Source organism: Phodopus roborovskii, unplaced genomic scaffold, assembly GCF_943737965.1.
Source record: "Phodopus roborovskii unplaced genomic scaffold, PHOROB, whole genome shotgun sequence".
In the NCBI taxonomy this organism is placed as follows: Eukaryota; Metazoa; Chordata; class Mammalia; order Rodentia; family Cricetidae; genus Phodopus; species Phodopus roborovskii.
In genome coordinates, this window is record NW_026126413.1 from 15,995,737 (window position 1) to 16,008,894 (window position 13,158).

The window sequence follows — 13,158 nt, forward strand, 5'->3', positions numbered from 1 at the left end:
TAAAATAGCAGAAGTAGGACTTAGAACCAGATGGCCCCCCCACCATAATTTAAAATCTTAGTGCATCTTTATTGTACAGAAAAAGAGAAAAGGGTTACATTATGATACTTCAAAAATGACTAAACTTTTTAAAGGGGGATCTTAAGAAAATAAAATAAAGGTCCTTTACCAAACTCCTCCTTTATGTGAAGAATTAAAGTGCTATTTGAATATGGTAGAAAGGAGTTCCTCCTAAGACTGGAAGATCTCTCAAAGACTGAACAGGAGGCTGAGATACACAAGAAAAAGCTTGGCAACTGTCTCTCCTGAATCAGAGATGCTAACTTCATGGTTCTAGCATTTAAGTAGATACTAACAATGGAAAATCATGCCATCAGCTACCACCACACAGGACAAAATTAGAAGCTTTGTAAATCTTGCTTATATGAAGATTTCTAAGTCAGTATTTGCAGGTGCATAGCTTCGGGAAAAGATCTATAGTCAGACACACATACACAGACAGACAGACAGACAGACACATACACATATATAGAGGTCTGCTCAATATCCAGGAAAACACATGAACAGATGAGTAATTCATGAGTTAGAGCTAAAACTGGACCAATAAGAGTCAACACAGTTATGTCACCAGAGTGGACAAGAGAGGGCTTATTCTACCCAAGGCTACTGTAGCGGGCAGAACATTGCCAGTGAATGAACAGATAAACAATGCTCCCTGAAGAACAAAAGGATATGTTTGCAAGGAAGGAGTAAAAGCTAAAAATAGCTTGCCTGCTTACCAGTTTCCCAGAAGTCACCATGCTGTGTCTCTGTGAGTGCTTTGGGCAACATCATTTGAATATTTTTCCACACAAGGACAAAAAAAAAGCTGACAAAATTAAAAAGCTCAATTTCCAAGAAACAACTAAACTTCCAAGTCAAAGGACCCCACAGTCGGCACCCAGAGGGAACCGGAAACTTTGGCTCTGCATAGTGTTGGGGCCTTGTGTGCAGCACTCACCTCCACCACTCCTCAGGACTGTACTATGGAGTTCTGAATCAGTTCTGTCATGAAATAATCTTTTTGTACACTGTGAAGATGTGTCACCTGGCTAGTGGAACAAAAAGATGAACGGCCAATGGCAAGGCAGGGTTTTTAGGGCAGAGAGGACATTGGGAAGAAAAAGGGTGGAGTTGCCAGCATGATGTAGAGGAAGCAAGACACACAGGACGAGAGGCAAAAGCCATGGGCTGCATGACAGCACACAGATGAATAGAAATGGGTTAATTTACGTTAAAAGAGCTAGTTAGAACCAAGCCTAAGCTATCAGCCAAGCTTTCATAATTATTAAGTCTCCATGTCATTAGTGGGGAGCCGACGGTCCCAACAAAAAGACCCGATTACCATTCCCCATACGGTCCTCAGTGTGACCAATTTGGGGATGCTGAAAATAAGAACATAAACCTAGCAATGCTCATCTATCTCCCAGATAAAACTAAGTGTTATGTCACCCCAAAAAACAATCCAATGGAAAAGTTGGAACACGCTTGCTGCAGAAAATGTTTTGACCAGGAGAGCCTAAACCACAAGGGTAGCTTAAATTTCTATTTGGATAGAGATTTTTGAGAGGAATGAAGTTACATAAATGAGAGATTTGCCATCCTTTTCTCTTCTCTTTTCAGAAAATGATTTGTTTTATATGTGTGGGTGTTTTGCCTGAATGCACATAAATGCATGGAGGCTAGAAAGGGGAGTTGCAGCTCCTGGGATTGGAGCTACAGACAGTTGTGAGCTTCCACATGGGTGCAGAGAACTGAACCTGGGTCCTCTGCAGGAGCAACATTTATTTTTTTTTTTTTTAAATCAGTGAACCATCTCTTCAGCCCTAAATGTGAGTTTTTGTTTTACTATCTTCCAAATGGATAACAGGATCTCTAAAACATATTCCATTTCAGATTAAAGCCTATGTCTTGCTGACAAAGAGATTACCTTATTTTCTGAGACAGGTCTTGTGTACCTTGGCTGTCCTGGATCTCACTCTGTAGATCCACCTGGTCCTGCCTCCTGAGTGCTGGGAATAAGGGCATGAACCACCACTGCTTGGTGAGATTAACTTTTACATTTATACACTACAATAAAATGACATAAAGTTAACTAAATTTGCCATGTAAACTTTTGCAACATTTAAAGGCCAAAGTATTATGCGTTATTATTGTCTAAGAGACCAGCTCCTTTTATTGGTTTCAACTCAGATCATTTTTATGGTAACAAATTCCAAGCCAAAAAGAAGGCATCAGCTAAGTGCAGTGTGGCTAGGGAAGATGGCAGGCCTCAGGTGAAGTGACTTTGGCTGACCCAAGTGATCCACTATGGATTTAATGTCATGTAGTACGTATCCCCATCTTTCTGATCTACACCTTGTCTACAGCGAATGAAGAAGTTTATGTAACAAGGCATTAACAAACAAGTGGCCACTATCTATTAGACTCTACTGTTACTAGATGGCTAAGAGGTCATAGTTTTATCTTCCAACATATCTAGCCATCACTGGACAAAGTAACAGAAACCAAGAAGATATGAGTCACAGTTCATCTTTTGTTAATCCTCACAGCTCTCCTGCCCTTCAATGGGTCAGCATCCTACCATCATCCAAGGATATAGGAAAAGAACACAAATTCAATTCATGGTTTTGCCTTCAAACTGCCTACAGTGGCTTAAGCAGGCACTCAGTTAAACTGCTCCTTTTTAGATGAAAATGAGTAAACGTTCCACTTAAACGCAACAGCTGAGGTCAGTGAGTGAGTCTGCTCACCATCCTATGACCCCAACCTAGCACATGGCCAGAGGGCGCAGGGGCCAAGTCTGTACTGAGGTACAAGGACACACTGTGTGGAGAATCCAATCAGGTAATTCAAAGACAGTTTCATGCTCCACCTGACCTACCTTCCAGCCTAAGCTTCTCTCTCCACATTCTTTGAACACTTAACATTTTATTTGTCTCACTTCTCTTGACAGTATTAGGCTTTCAGTTTTTGGATTCTTGCCTTTCATGTCCTTGAACTAAATCTTAAAAACTCAAGATACATGCTGGGTCTTGGTGGCGCACACCTTTGATCCCAGCACTTGGAAGACAGAGGCAGGTGGATCCTGGTCTACAAGAGAGTTCCAGGTCTTGAAAAAAAAAAAAAAAAAAAGATCAAGATACTCTTTTTATTTTGAATTCTATTCTACTCGCCTTTGTATGTCACACCTAGAAGGGGGATAGTCAGTAACTCTGCTTTTAAAGGAATCATCTGGGCATTCTTCTAAAAACAAATAAAAACAGAAACACACACACACACACACACACACACACACACACACACACACACACACACACACACACACACACACACACACACTTTAAAACACAATACCGGGGCTGGAAAGATGGTTCAGTGGCTAAGAGGACTCAGTGTTTTTCCAGAAGACCAAAATTCAGTTCCTAGTTCCATGTTGAATGGCTCACAGCCACCTTACATAACTCTAGCTCCAAGGGACTTGGCGCCCTCTTCTGGTTCCCACTGGCATCCATAGTCATAAAGACAGGCATAAATGTAATTTTTCAAAAAGCTAAAAAAGCATATATAGAAATTGTAGGAAACAAAAGAAATAAGCGAATTTCCAAATAAGTATTATAAATGTTCACATTTTGGTTTATGATAATAACTAGGATTTGTTCTATGCAAACGCTTATGTATACATTTGTATACACACTAAAAGAACAAAACATCAAAACAATAAAAAGATATCCCGGAAGAAGTCATGTCTGATGCCTAAGTCACAAACTCTACAAGTTCATAGGGAAATGTGAGACCAGACATTCAGGCTTTGCACTGTTTCAGAACGACATCTGGTAACTTAGGAAGACGTTTGTTCATGAATAGTCTGTATGTGGGAGAATCAACTCAGAGCACAGGCCACACACACACACACAGACACACACACAGATACACACACATGCATAGGCCACACACACACCACACACACAGACACACACGGACACACACGGACACACACACATAGACACACACAGACGCACACACACACACACACACACACACAGAGGCCACACACACACACACACACACACACGTGCACAAGCCACACGTGCACACGCACGCACGCACGCACGCACACAGACACACACCTGCCTCTAGTGTACAGCTCGAGTGCTAAGCAGGCATTGGAGCAACTGGAGCATGCTGGGTTGCCTTTGGGCAACTTGTGTGCTGAGATGAAGAGCCTCTTCACTTGAAGAGTGGGGAAAATAATGCTCTGAGCATCCAAGTGAGAGCGCTGTGAGGTGGGCAGAGCGGGCTGGCACGCACTCAGAAGGCTTGGGTAGCTTTGGCTTTTGCTTCTCTTTTGTGTTTCTAAGACAGCAGTGGCTTGCTACATAGCCCAAGCTGGTCACAGACTCACTATGTAACCCATGCTGGCTTTGAACTTGTGATCTTTCTGCCTGAGCCTCCGGAGTTCAGGGAAAATAGCTGCAGGGCACCTCACTCAGCTCCATTTTCCTTCTTAGCCTGCCCAATCAGCACCTGTCTTGAGTCTGGGTTGTTCTGACCAAACATATCCTTGGCTTCCTCCCAATAATTGTATCTTCGGGTCAGTTATGGAATAAAATACTATGTTTCCTCTACCATCCCCAGGGAAATAAGTAGCTTGTGCTGTTCTTGCTCCTGGAATCGAACCCTGAAGTAGTCGTGAGCCTCTGAATGAGGCAGAAGCCCCGGCTCTGAAGTTTCCGGTTGCTTCCCATCGCTTTCCTTCTTAGCCTTCTGAATGCCAGCAACACGGGGTTCTCGAATCTATGCAACAGGACGCTTCTTCATGGCCCCTGGCCTACTTCCTCTTGCTTCCCTTCCCATTTCTTCAGTTTTGATTCTAAAAGCATTAAATTATACATAAAGTTATAAAAATACTAAAAACTATCAAAGAATAAACAAAAATATTCTATTGAAAAACAAAATACTAGCTGGGCGGTGGTGGCGCACACCTTTAATCCCAGCACCCAGGGGGCAGAGGAAATGGATCTCCATGAGTTCGAGGCCAGTCTGGTCTACAGAGCATGTTCCAGGACAGCCAGGGCTACACAGAGAAACCCTGTCTCAAAACCTTTCCCAAAAGAAAAAGAAATAAAAATAAATTATTAATAATATGACCCTTAGTTTTTTCCATGTGCTTTTTAACATATTTAATTTCCCCACCATGACAGTAGCATACTTAAGAGAATTGCTATTGTCTCCATTTTCTTTTTGTTTTGCTTTGCTTTTAGAAACAGGGTCTCACTGTTAGTGTTGGCTGTCCTGGAACTCACAATGTACACAAGGCTGGCCTTGAATGCACAGAGATCTGCTTGCCTCTGCCTACTGGGATTAAAGGCATGAACCACTATGCCAGGCTTGTCTCCATTTTATGAATGAAGAAATGAATGGGTTTGAAAAGGCCAAATCACATATTTGTCTTTTCTTTTTTTGGTGGGGTACATGGGATTGAACCTGGCCCTATATATTTTAATCCAATGTCCTGTCATAACACCAGGTTCCCCTGACAAGGTCTGTTTCTCTACAGTGATATGTACCTCAAATATTAGAAAAGACTAATGCTGTTAGTTTACAGACTATTTCAGGTCAGATCATTTGAAATTTGTCTGACTCTCTCTTTTATACATTCCTTTCACTTTTAATGAAGGTTTTATTGTGATTCTGGTGTTCCCTTAAAGTAAGTATCTCTTTATAGTTCAAAACTCATTACTGCGACATCAGCATGAAAGAACCCTCGTGAGAAGCATTACTCTCCAGTTCTGCAGAAGTTCAAAAGGCCAGGGCTTACAGAGACTACAAACCACGAACCCGGAACAGATACTGGCGATGCCTCTCCTGATTGCTATCTTCCAAATTACTGACCCGGCAGTGTAAACACAAGAAAACACAGTGAAACCCAAGTCCCCAATGACAACACAGTTAACAGTGAAGCAGGGCACCCACATGCCTGGAAACTGGAAGTTCCTGTACACACATTTAAATATTACCGTGACAAGCTCCACTGGTCATTCAGTCTCCAGGCTGTTACAGCACAGAGCCCAGACAATGAGCTGTCATATCTTAAAACCAATCTACTGCACATGAATGGAAAATTGAGACGTGAACACAGAAATTATGACTCTCATTCAACCATCCTCGGTTTGAGATCTGTACAAAAGGTCTCTAAATTTAAAAGCAGCAAATACATAGACCAGTGTATATGACAGGTGAAAAGTACTGGTCACTGGTTCTAAGCACGAATGTCTCAGTACTCCAATATCCGAACATGCTGCATTTTATCTGAAATGATAAGAGTAGACAAACACATTTTTCAAAGGTAACCTCATGAAGAGATGACCAAGCAAAGGGCACGTGTCAACACACTACTCACCAAAAGGATAATTCTGTCTGTGGATGGTTAGCAAAGGGCTAAGAACTGAGGGGAGCTCTTTCAGAAAAAAGCAGTAGACACAGCGAGATGACATTGTGACATTGGTTAAGAGCACCGGGTTTCTTTCCAGAGGACCCAGGCTCAATTGCCTGTCCCAGCGTGGTGGCTCACAACCATCAGTAACTCCAGTTCCAGGGGATCCAACGCCCTCTTCTGGCCTCCTTTGGCACCAGGCACACAAGCGGTAGACATACATATATGCAGTCAAATACCCACAAATATAAAATACTAGCGTAGATTAAAAATAGAATAGGTAACAAATTGCAGATGCAATATGAAACAGATGTATTTTCGTCATGCATCAGTTTTCAAATGTCACAGAATACCAAGAAAGTATTTTCCAATGCCTCAAAGGATCAAAAGTGATGCTAAACACTATGAAAAACAGAGAGTTATGGGGACCTGTATGAAGAACACAGGACAAGCATGAAGACTGTGCCCAAGAGTCTGCATCAGGGACAATGAAACCCACCGAAAGACCATCGTTACTTTAATAAATGCGATTAAGAGACTGAATTACTCTTTGTAAAGTTGCCAGATCGTCAACACAGAGCAGTAAGCTGTTGCTTTAGGAACCTTGTGGCTCATCATCCTTTAGCCTGTGGTGTGTGTGGGGTGCAGGGGGCTCCTGTGAGCTTCTAGAATCTACCTTACAATTTTCAGAATGTGAGTCTAAGGACATTTTTCTGGAGGAGTAAAACCAGAGTCTGTTTCTCCAGAGTGGCATGCACTTCAAATATTTAGAAAAGACTAACGCTATTACTTTTCAAAGTATTCAAAATAAATAAATAAGACTGGAGAGGTAGCTTGGTAGTGAAAAGCACTGACTGCTCTTCCAAAGGACCCGGGTTTGATTTCTAGCACTCATATGGCAGCTCACAACTGTCTACAACTGCAGTCTCAGGGGATCTGATGGCCTCTTCTGGTTTCCATGGGCACTGTATGCACATGGGATACATACATACATACACACATACAAACATACAGGCAAAACATCCGTACACATACAAAACTAAAGTGAATGAATGAATAAAAGACCAACCATCCTAAAGGCAAAGCCTTGCTTACCTGTACTCAGATACATACCTAGAACTTTGGTCTCACAAGTACTCTTAGGAAATGGAAAGCAGAGCTATCATAATTCAAGAGAGCATAAAGGCCTAGGAAGGATACTGATAAAAGTTCATTAATGGCTAACACCCATGGAACTCCAGTGTTGGGAGAACAGACTCTACAATCATCTGATAAATTTGAGATTATCCTAAAAGGTTTCTCTTTGGGCTGCAACTGGCATTACACACCTGGATAGACTTCTGTTGTATTTCCCTCTGTTTATTTTATTATTTGTTTTTGTTTTTGTTTTTTTTTTTTTTTTGAGACAGGGTTTCTCTCTGTAGCTTTGGAGCCTGTCCTGGAACTAACTCTGTAGACCAGGCTGGCCTCAAACTCACAGAGATCTGCCTTCCTAACCTAACAGTGAGGCCCAGGTCTCAGTGAGAGACTTTGTCTTCCAAAAATAAGGTGGATAGTTCCTGAAGAACATTACACATTGACCTCTGGTCTCCACACACATGAACACACACCCCACACACATGCATCTGCACACACACAAACACACGTACACCACACACAGGCAACAATCACTTTTCATTTCAATCTTCTGCACATATTTTTGTCCTGGCAAAATTCTCTACACAGTCATTTATTTATTTATTTATTTATTTATTTATTTATTTATTTTGCAATAGGTTCTCATGTAGCCCAAGGTGGCCTTGAACTTGTTATGTAGACAATGCTGGTCTTGAGCTCCTGATCTTCCTGCCTCTTTCCCAAGTGCGAGGTTACTTGGGAAAGTATCCCACCACACCCAGCTCTGCATGGCTGCATTACTTGTGATTTTAATCTGAGGCTTGAAAAGGGAGGTATCCCCAAACAGTTGCAGAGAAGGAATAAGGGTTCGAGGTGGCTAGAAGGCACTGTCTCTCCACAAGCAGAGTCTACAGGATCTTTCCTCAGTGAACTAACCTTCAAGCGAAAAGGAAGTGTGTTGGTGTGATTGATAACGAAAGCCGTGTCTGCAGGGCTACCATATGCTCACCTTGGGAAAAACTCCGGCAAAGGGAGAAGGCTGACAGCAGCCAAAATATGAGGAACAACTGGACGCGGCCGGTGGGTTTGCCACGAAAGCGCTCACCTGTGCACAGACCTGATGCATGACGTGACCGAACTCATGGAAGAAAGTCCGCACCTCGTCGTGTCGCAGGAGAGAGGGCCTGCCTGCTGCGGGCTGTGAGAAGTTGACCACCAGGGCGGCCACAGACATCATCCGGCTGCCATCGGGGAGAAGGCAGCCCGGCTGGAGGCCAAAGCAGGCTGCGTGGTTGTACTTTCCTTCCCTGGGAGACAGAAACAGAGAGCAGTGAAATAAATGGACACTCTTCTTTAGCAAAAACACGTCACGGCCTCTTCCAGGCATTACGTCACACTTGACACCAGAAGATGCTGTCACATGTTTAGTTTACCTTTTAACAAACAGGCCCCTTCACCCTATGGAAAAAGTAAAATTAAACAGTGACCCGGCCTTCTAAGTTTGTGTTTTACCTTGATCTTTGTTATATATGTTTTCTGTATCAGTTTTTTTTTTTTTTTTTTTTTTGGTCCCCTGTATTCCACCCCCCCCCCCCACTGTCAACAGATGCCGGTTAAAGAAAAGTAGTTTTGGCCATTATCTGGATGTGTAAAGTTGGGCAGGGACTTGTTCCTGTCTTGACCCTATCCTGGACGTTCTACAGATTCCAGCTTTTCTGAACCTACCAGAGAACTGCCGTGGAAGGGCAGAGAACAAGCCCACAGCCGAGCACAGGGACCTCCAAGGACAGTGGAGAGGAAGCACCCCCAACCCCCACACCTTAAGTTAGGGCAGACGCTACACACAGGGTCAGCGCTGGAGTAGACCGGACATGGAACAGCACAGCTGTACGTAAGAGAAACGCAGCATCGTTTGGAGTATTGGACCTTCCATAGAAAGGGGCGGGGATGGGCGCACACTCCGGGGACGTCATCAGTCAGGGAAGGGGGTGAAGCATCACTTAGGTGCTCTTTCATTTGTCTCCTACAGACCATGGGCCTCAACAGCCCCAGGCAGGAAGAGACCCTGCTGTTAGAACAGCAGTGCCAACCCAAAGCTCTTGGGGCACAGAACAGAAAACCTCCATAGGGCAGAGATACACCGCATGCTTGGACTTACAAGCGTAGATGAGGCGGGCCCACTGACCAGGCCCCACTCCTAAAACACGGTACACAGAGGCTACTCTGATTAAGGCTGATGCTGGCCAGCTGTGGTGGTGGCACACACTCGATCCCAAGTATCCAGCGGCTAAGACAGAAGGGTCACGAGTCTGAGTGCAGCCTGGGGTATTTAGCAACACTGTCTCAGGAAAAGATGATGAACAAAAACAACAAAGGAGAGACAGATGGTGGATCGCAGCAACGGAGTTTCCAGCCCCTCACCAGGCTAGTAAACAGCCAGTGACAAGTCATGGCAGCCCCCTGGTTTTAGAGAGCTTGGAAGAAGAGCTCAGAGACACAGCGGTAGTGGAAGAAAGTCATGAAAAATGTGGGCAAATCAATTCTAAAACACAATCTAAAACAAGGGGGAGTCTGCAGCACGTGAGGTTGATCAACCTACCTGATTACTAGGTGAACCAACACCCCGTATGAACAGTCTAGCAAAAGTAAACATGAGGCCAATTTTAGGCATAAAATTATTAACTTTAGTCTTCACTGTCCTGCTCACATGCAAAACAACAAGGTATCCACATTCACACATGAGAGCTATGAGTGCATTTGAAATGAGAAAATAACAAGGCTAAGGAGCCAAAAGGTTTGAACGTTAGTTAGGTATAGTCAAGAGGATAGATTTGGCAGTTAAAAACTATACGACAGACTCTTGGGAACACAGAGGATCACATCTGTAATTCTAGCACTCTGGGTATTTAACGAGCCCATCAGTAGTCCTGGGAAGTCCTCGTGGAGTGAACAGGAAATGTATAAACAGGTAAACAGAGGAACACGAGCATGCATGTCCTGTTACCTTGTGTATTCTTTGGTATACTACACCGTAAGTACAGGATAAGAGTGTAAAATGAGTATCAATGCATTGCAGAAACAATAGGTAAGTACCCTCCTAAAAAATCTTACAATTTAAAAGTTTTTATCTTAAAATTAAAGACTTTCTGCTAATTTTCAATTTCTCAGTCAGGCTTTAATTTTCTTTCTTTCTCTTTTTTACATATGTTTATTTTAAATGTACTTTTGTTACTTATGGGTATGTGCATGTCATTCAAGAAGGTGCCTGTAGAGACCAGGTGTTGAGTCACCCAGGCCTGGTCGTGAGCTGCTTGATGTGGGTGCTGGGAACTGAACTCTAGTCCTCCAGAGGAGTGAGCATCTCTCTGGGCCCTATTCTTTTCTTCTTGTTCAGATATATTTTTTATTTCATGAATGTTTACCAGAATGTATGTCTGCATACTACAAGCATGCAGTTCCCATGGGACAGCAAGAGGGTGTTGAATCCCTGGGACTGGAGTTATAGATGGCTGTGAGCACCAAGTGGGAGGAGCTGAGCCCAGGTCCTCTGCAAGAGCAGCCAGTATTCTCTCCAGACTTTGTTCTTTCCTTTTTAAAAATGAAGTTGAGGCTGGGCATGTTGGCATATGCCTTTAAATCCAGAACTCAGGAGGCAGAGGCAGGAGGATCTCTTTGAGTTTGAGGCCAGCCATGTCTACAGAGCTAGTTTCAGGACAGCCAGAGCTACACAGAGAAACCCTGTCTTAAAACAACCCCCAAACAAAACAAAATAAAACAACCAAACAAACAAAACTCAATTTGGTTAATTTAAAAATTACGTTCATTCTGAGATTTTGCCTCATGCCGTGTTTATAGAGTAATAATGGCTGCAAGTCTTTATCTGGCAGTTTTATACTGAAATCATAAGATTTTGTTTGTTTGAGAATCTCAGTATTTGATAAATAAAAATCAAATGTGATTAAAAAAGAAAAACACAAGTCTTTAAAGATTCCACTCTGATTACTGTTCCTGAGTCAGACAAATACATCAGTTCATTTATATTTTACCTGTATGCAGAGGCTGTGACAGAAAATGAGTATGAGTTAGGTCATTATTCTCACAAATGATTACTCTGTGTTCTCCACAAAGTTTCTGATAGCAACGACCAGATCTCTAAATATGAAACGAAGCAAGTACATGGCAGAGACACAGGCAGGGAGGACATTGTCCTTGGGAAGTGAGTGTGGAGACAGGCACCCAGAAATTGTAGTATTTAAAGACTTCCTGTTTCAAATCTTATTTTGTGTGTGTGTGTTTGTGTGTGTGAGGTATGTGATGTGTGTGGTGTTTGTGTGTGTGTTGTGTGATGTGTCTGTGTTTGTGTGTTGTGTTGTGTGTGATGTATGTGTGGTGTGTGTGTGTGTGTGTGGTGTGTGATGTGTCTGTGTTTGTGTGTGTGTGTGATGTATGTGTGTTGTGTGTGTGTGTGTCTGTGTGTGTGTTGTGTGGTGTGTGATGTGTCTGTGTTTGTGTGTGTGTGATGTATGTGTGTTTGTGTGTGTGTGTGTGTGTGGTGTGTGTGTGGTGTGTGTGTGATGTGTCTGTGTGCACATGCATGTGCTATAGCTCCTGGGTGGACACCAGACATCTCTCAGGAGTTCGTCCTCTCCTGCCACCTTGTGGGATCCTGGGATCAAACTCAGCTTCTCAGGCCCAAATGTAAGCACTTTTACCCACTGATCTATCTTGCTGACCAAGAGATTACCCTCTTGGGTATTCTAATAAAACTGTGTCTGACACCTGTGTATATGTGCATGTGTATATATATGTGTAGGTCTATGTGCATGCTTCAGATGTGTGTGGAGGTCAGAGGGCAGCTTGCAACAGTCGCTGTCTCCTTCCACTATGGCCTATGGCCTCTGTGAATCAATTCATGTTGTTAGCTTTGGTGTCAAGCACTGCTGGCTGTCCTGACGCTTTCTCTAAAAGCTTTGGGATAACCTAGGTGCTGAAGACATCCATGCCACAAATGTCTCACAATTCAGCTTCCTTCTGACCATCCAGGGCCAGTGGACTGATTACTCACCTACACACTTTGCTGAAGAAGGATCGCCATAATTCTCTTTGGTCTATTTAGTAAAATGGGTTAGTTATTGCAAAAAGTTGGGTTTGTTTTAGAAAGCAGCCTAAGGAGAAAAAGATCTGAATCTTTTGTGTTTGATGAAACATGTGGAGTTTATAGTTGTACACTTCAAAGAATACTATTTAAAATTTTATTCGTTACTAAATGGTTGGAATGTATGTATAATGCTTAGTGCATAAACAATCCTGTTAAGGGCCCTGAGAAATAAACATCTCGAGGAGGGTGTGTTAGTCAAGTGTGTGGGCTCCTTAGATTAGCACAAGGGCTCTGCCGTTCCCGTTTCACAGTGCTGCTCACTGAAAGGCCGAGGAGGACGGTGAGACTTGAGAGGACCTGGCTAATAAACACTTTGGGGGAAATTTTAAATTAAGTAAATACAGTAGGCGGCCATGGTGGTTGTAGCTAATGTTTTTTCAAAACTTATTATCTGGTCTGGGGAGGTGGT

The 13,158-nt window shown here is 42.9% G+C and overlaps 1 protein-coding gene across 1 annotated transcript in view; it reads right to left on the bottom strand.

Annotated features, from left to right (window-relative positions):
* The window catches only part of Nln (neurolysin), an 83,058-nt gene that overhangs the window by 15,066 nt on the left and 54,834 nt on the right, over positions 1–13,158 (bottom strand). Inside the window, exon 9 of the mRNA XM_051182874.1 lies at positions 8,697–8,898. Within this exon, the coding sequence (XP_051038831.1) occupies positions 8,697–8,898 (202 nt within the window). The remainder of the gene's footprint in view (positions 1–8,696; positions 8,899–13,158) is intronic.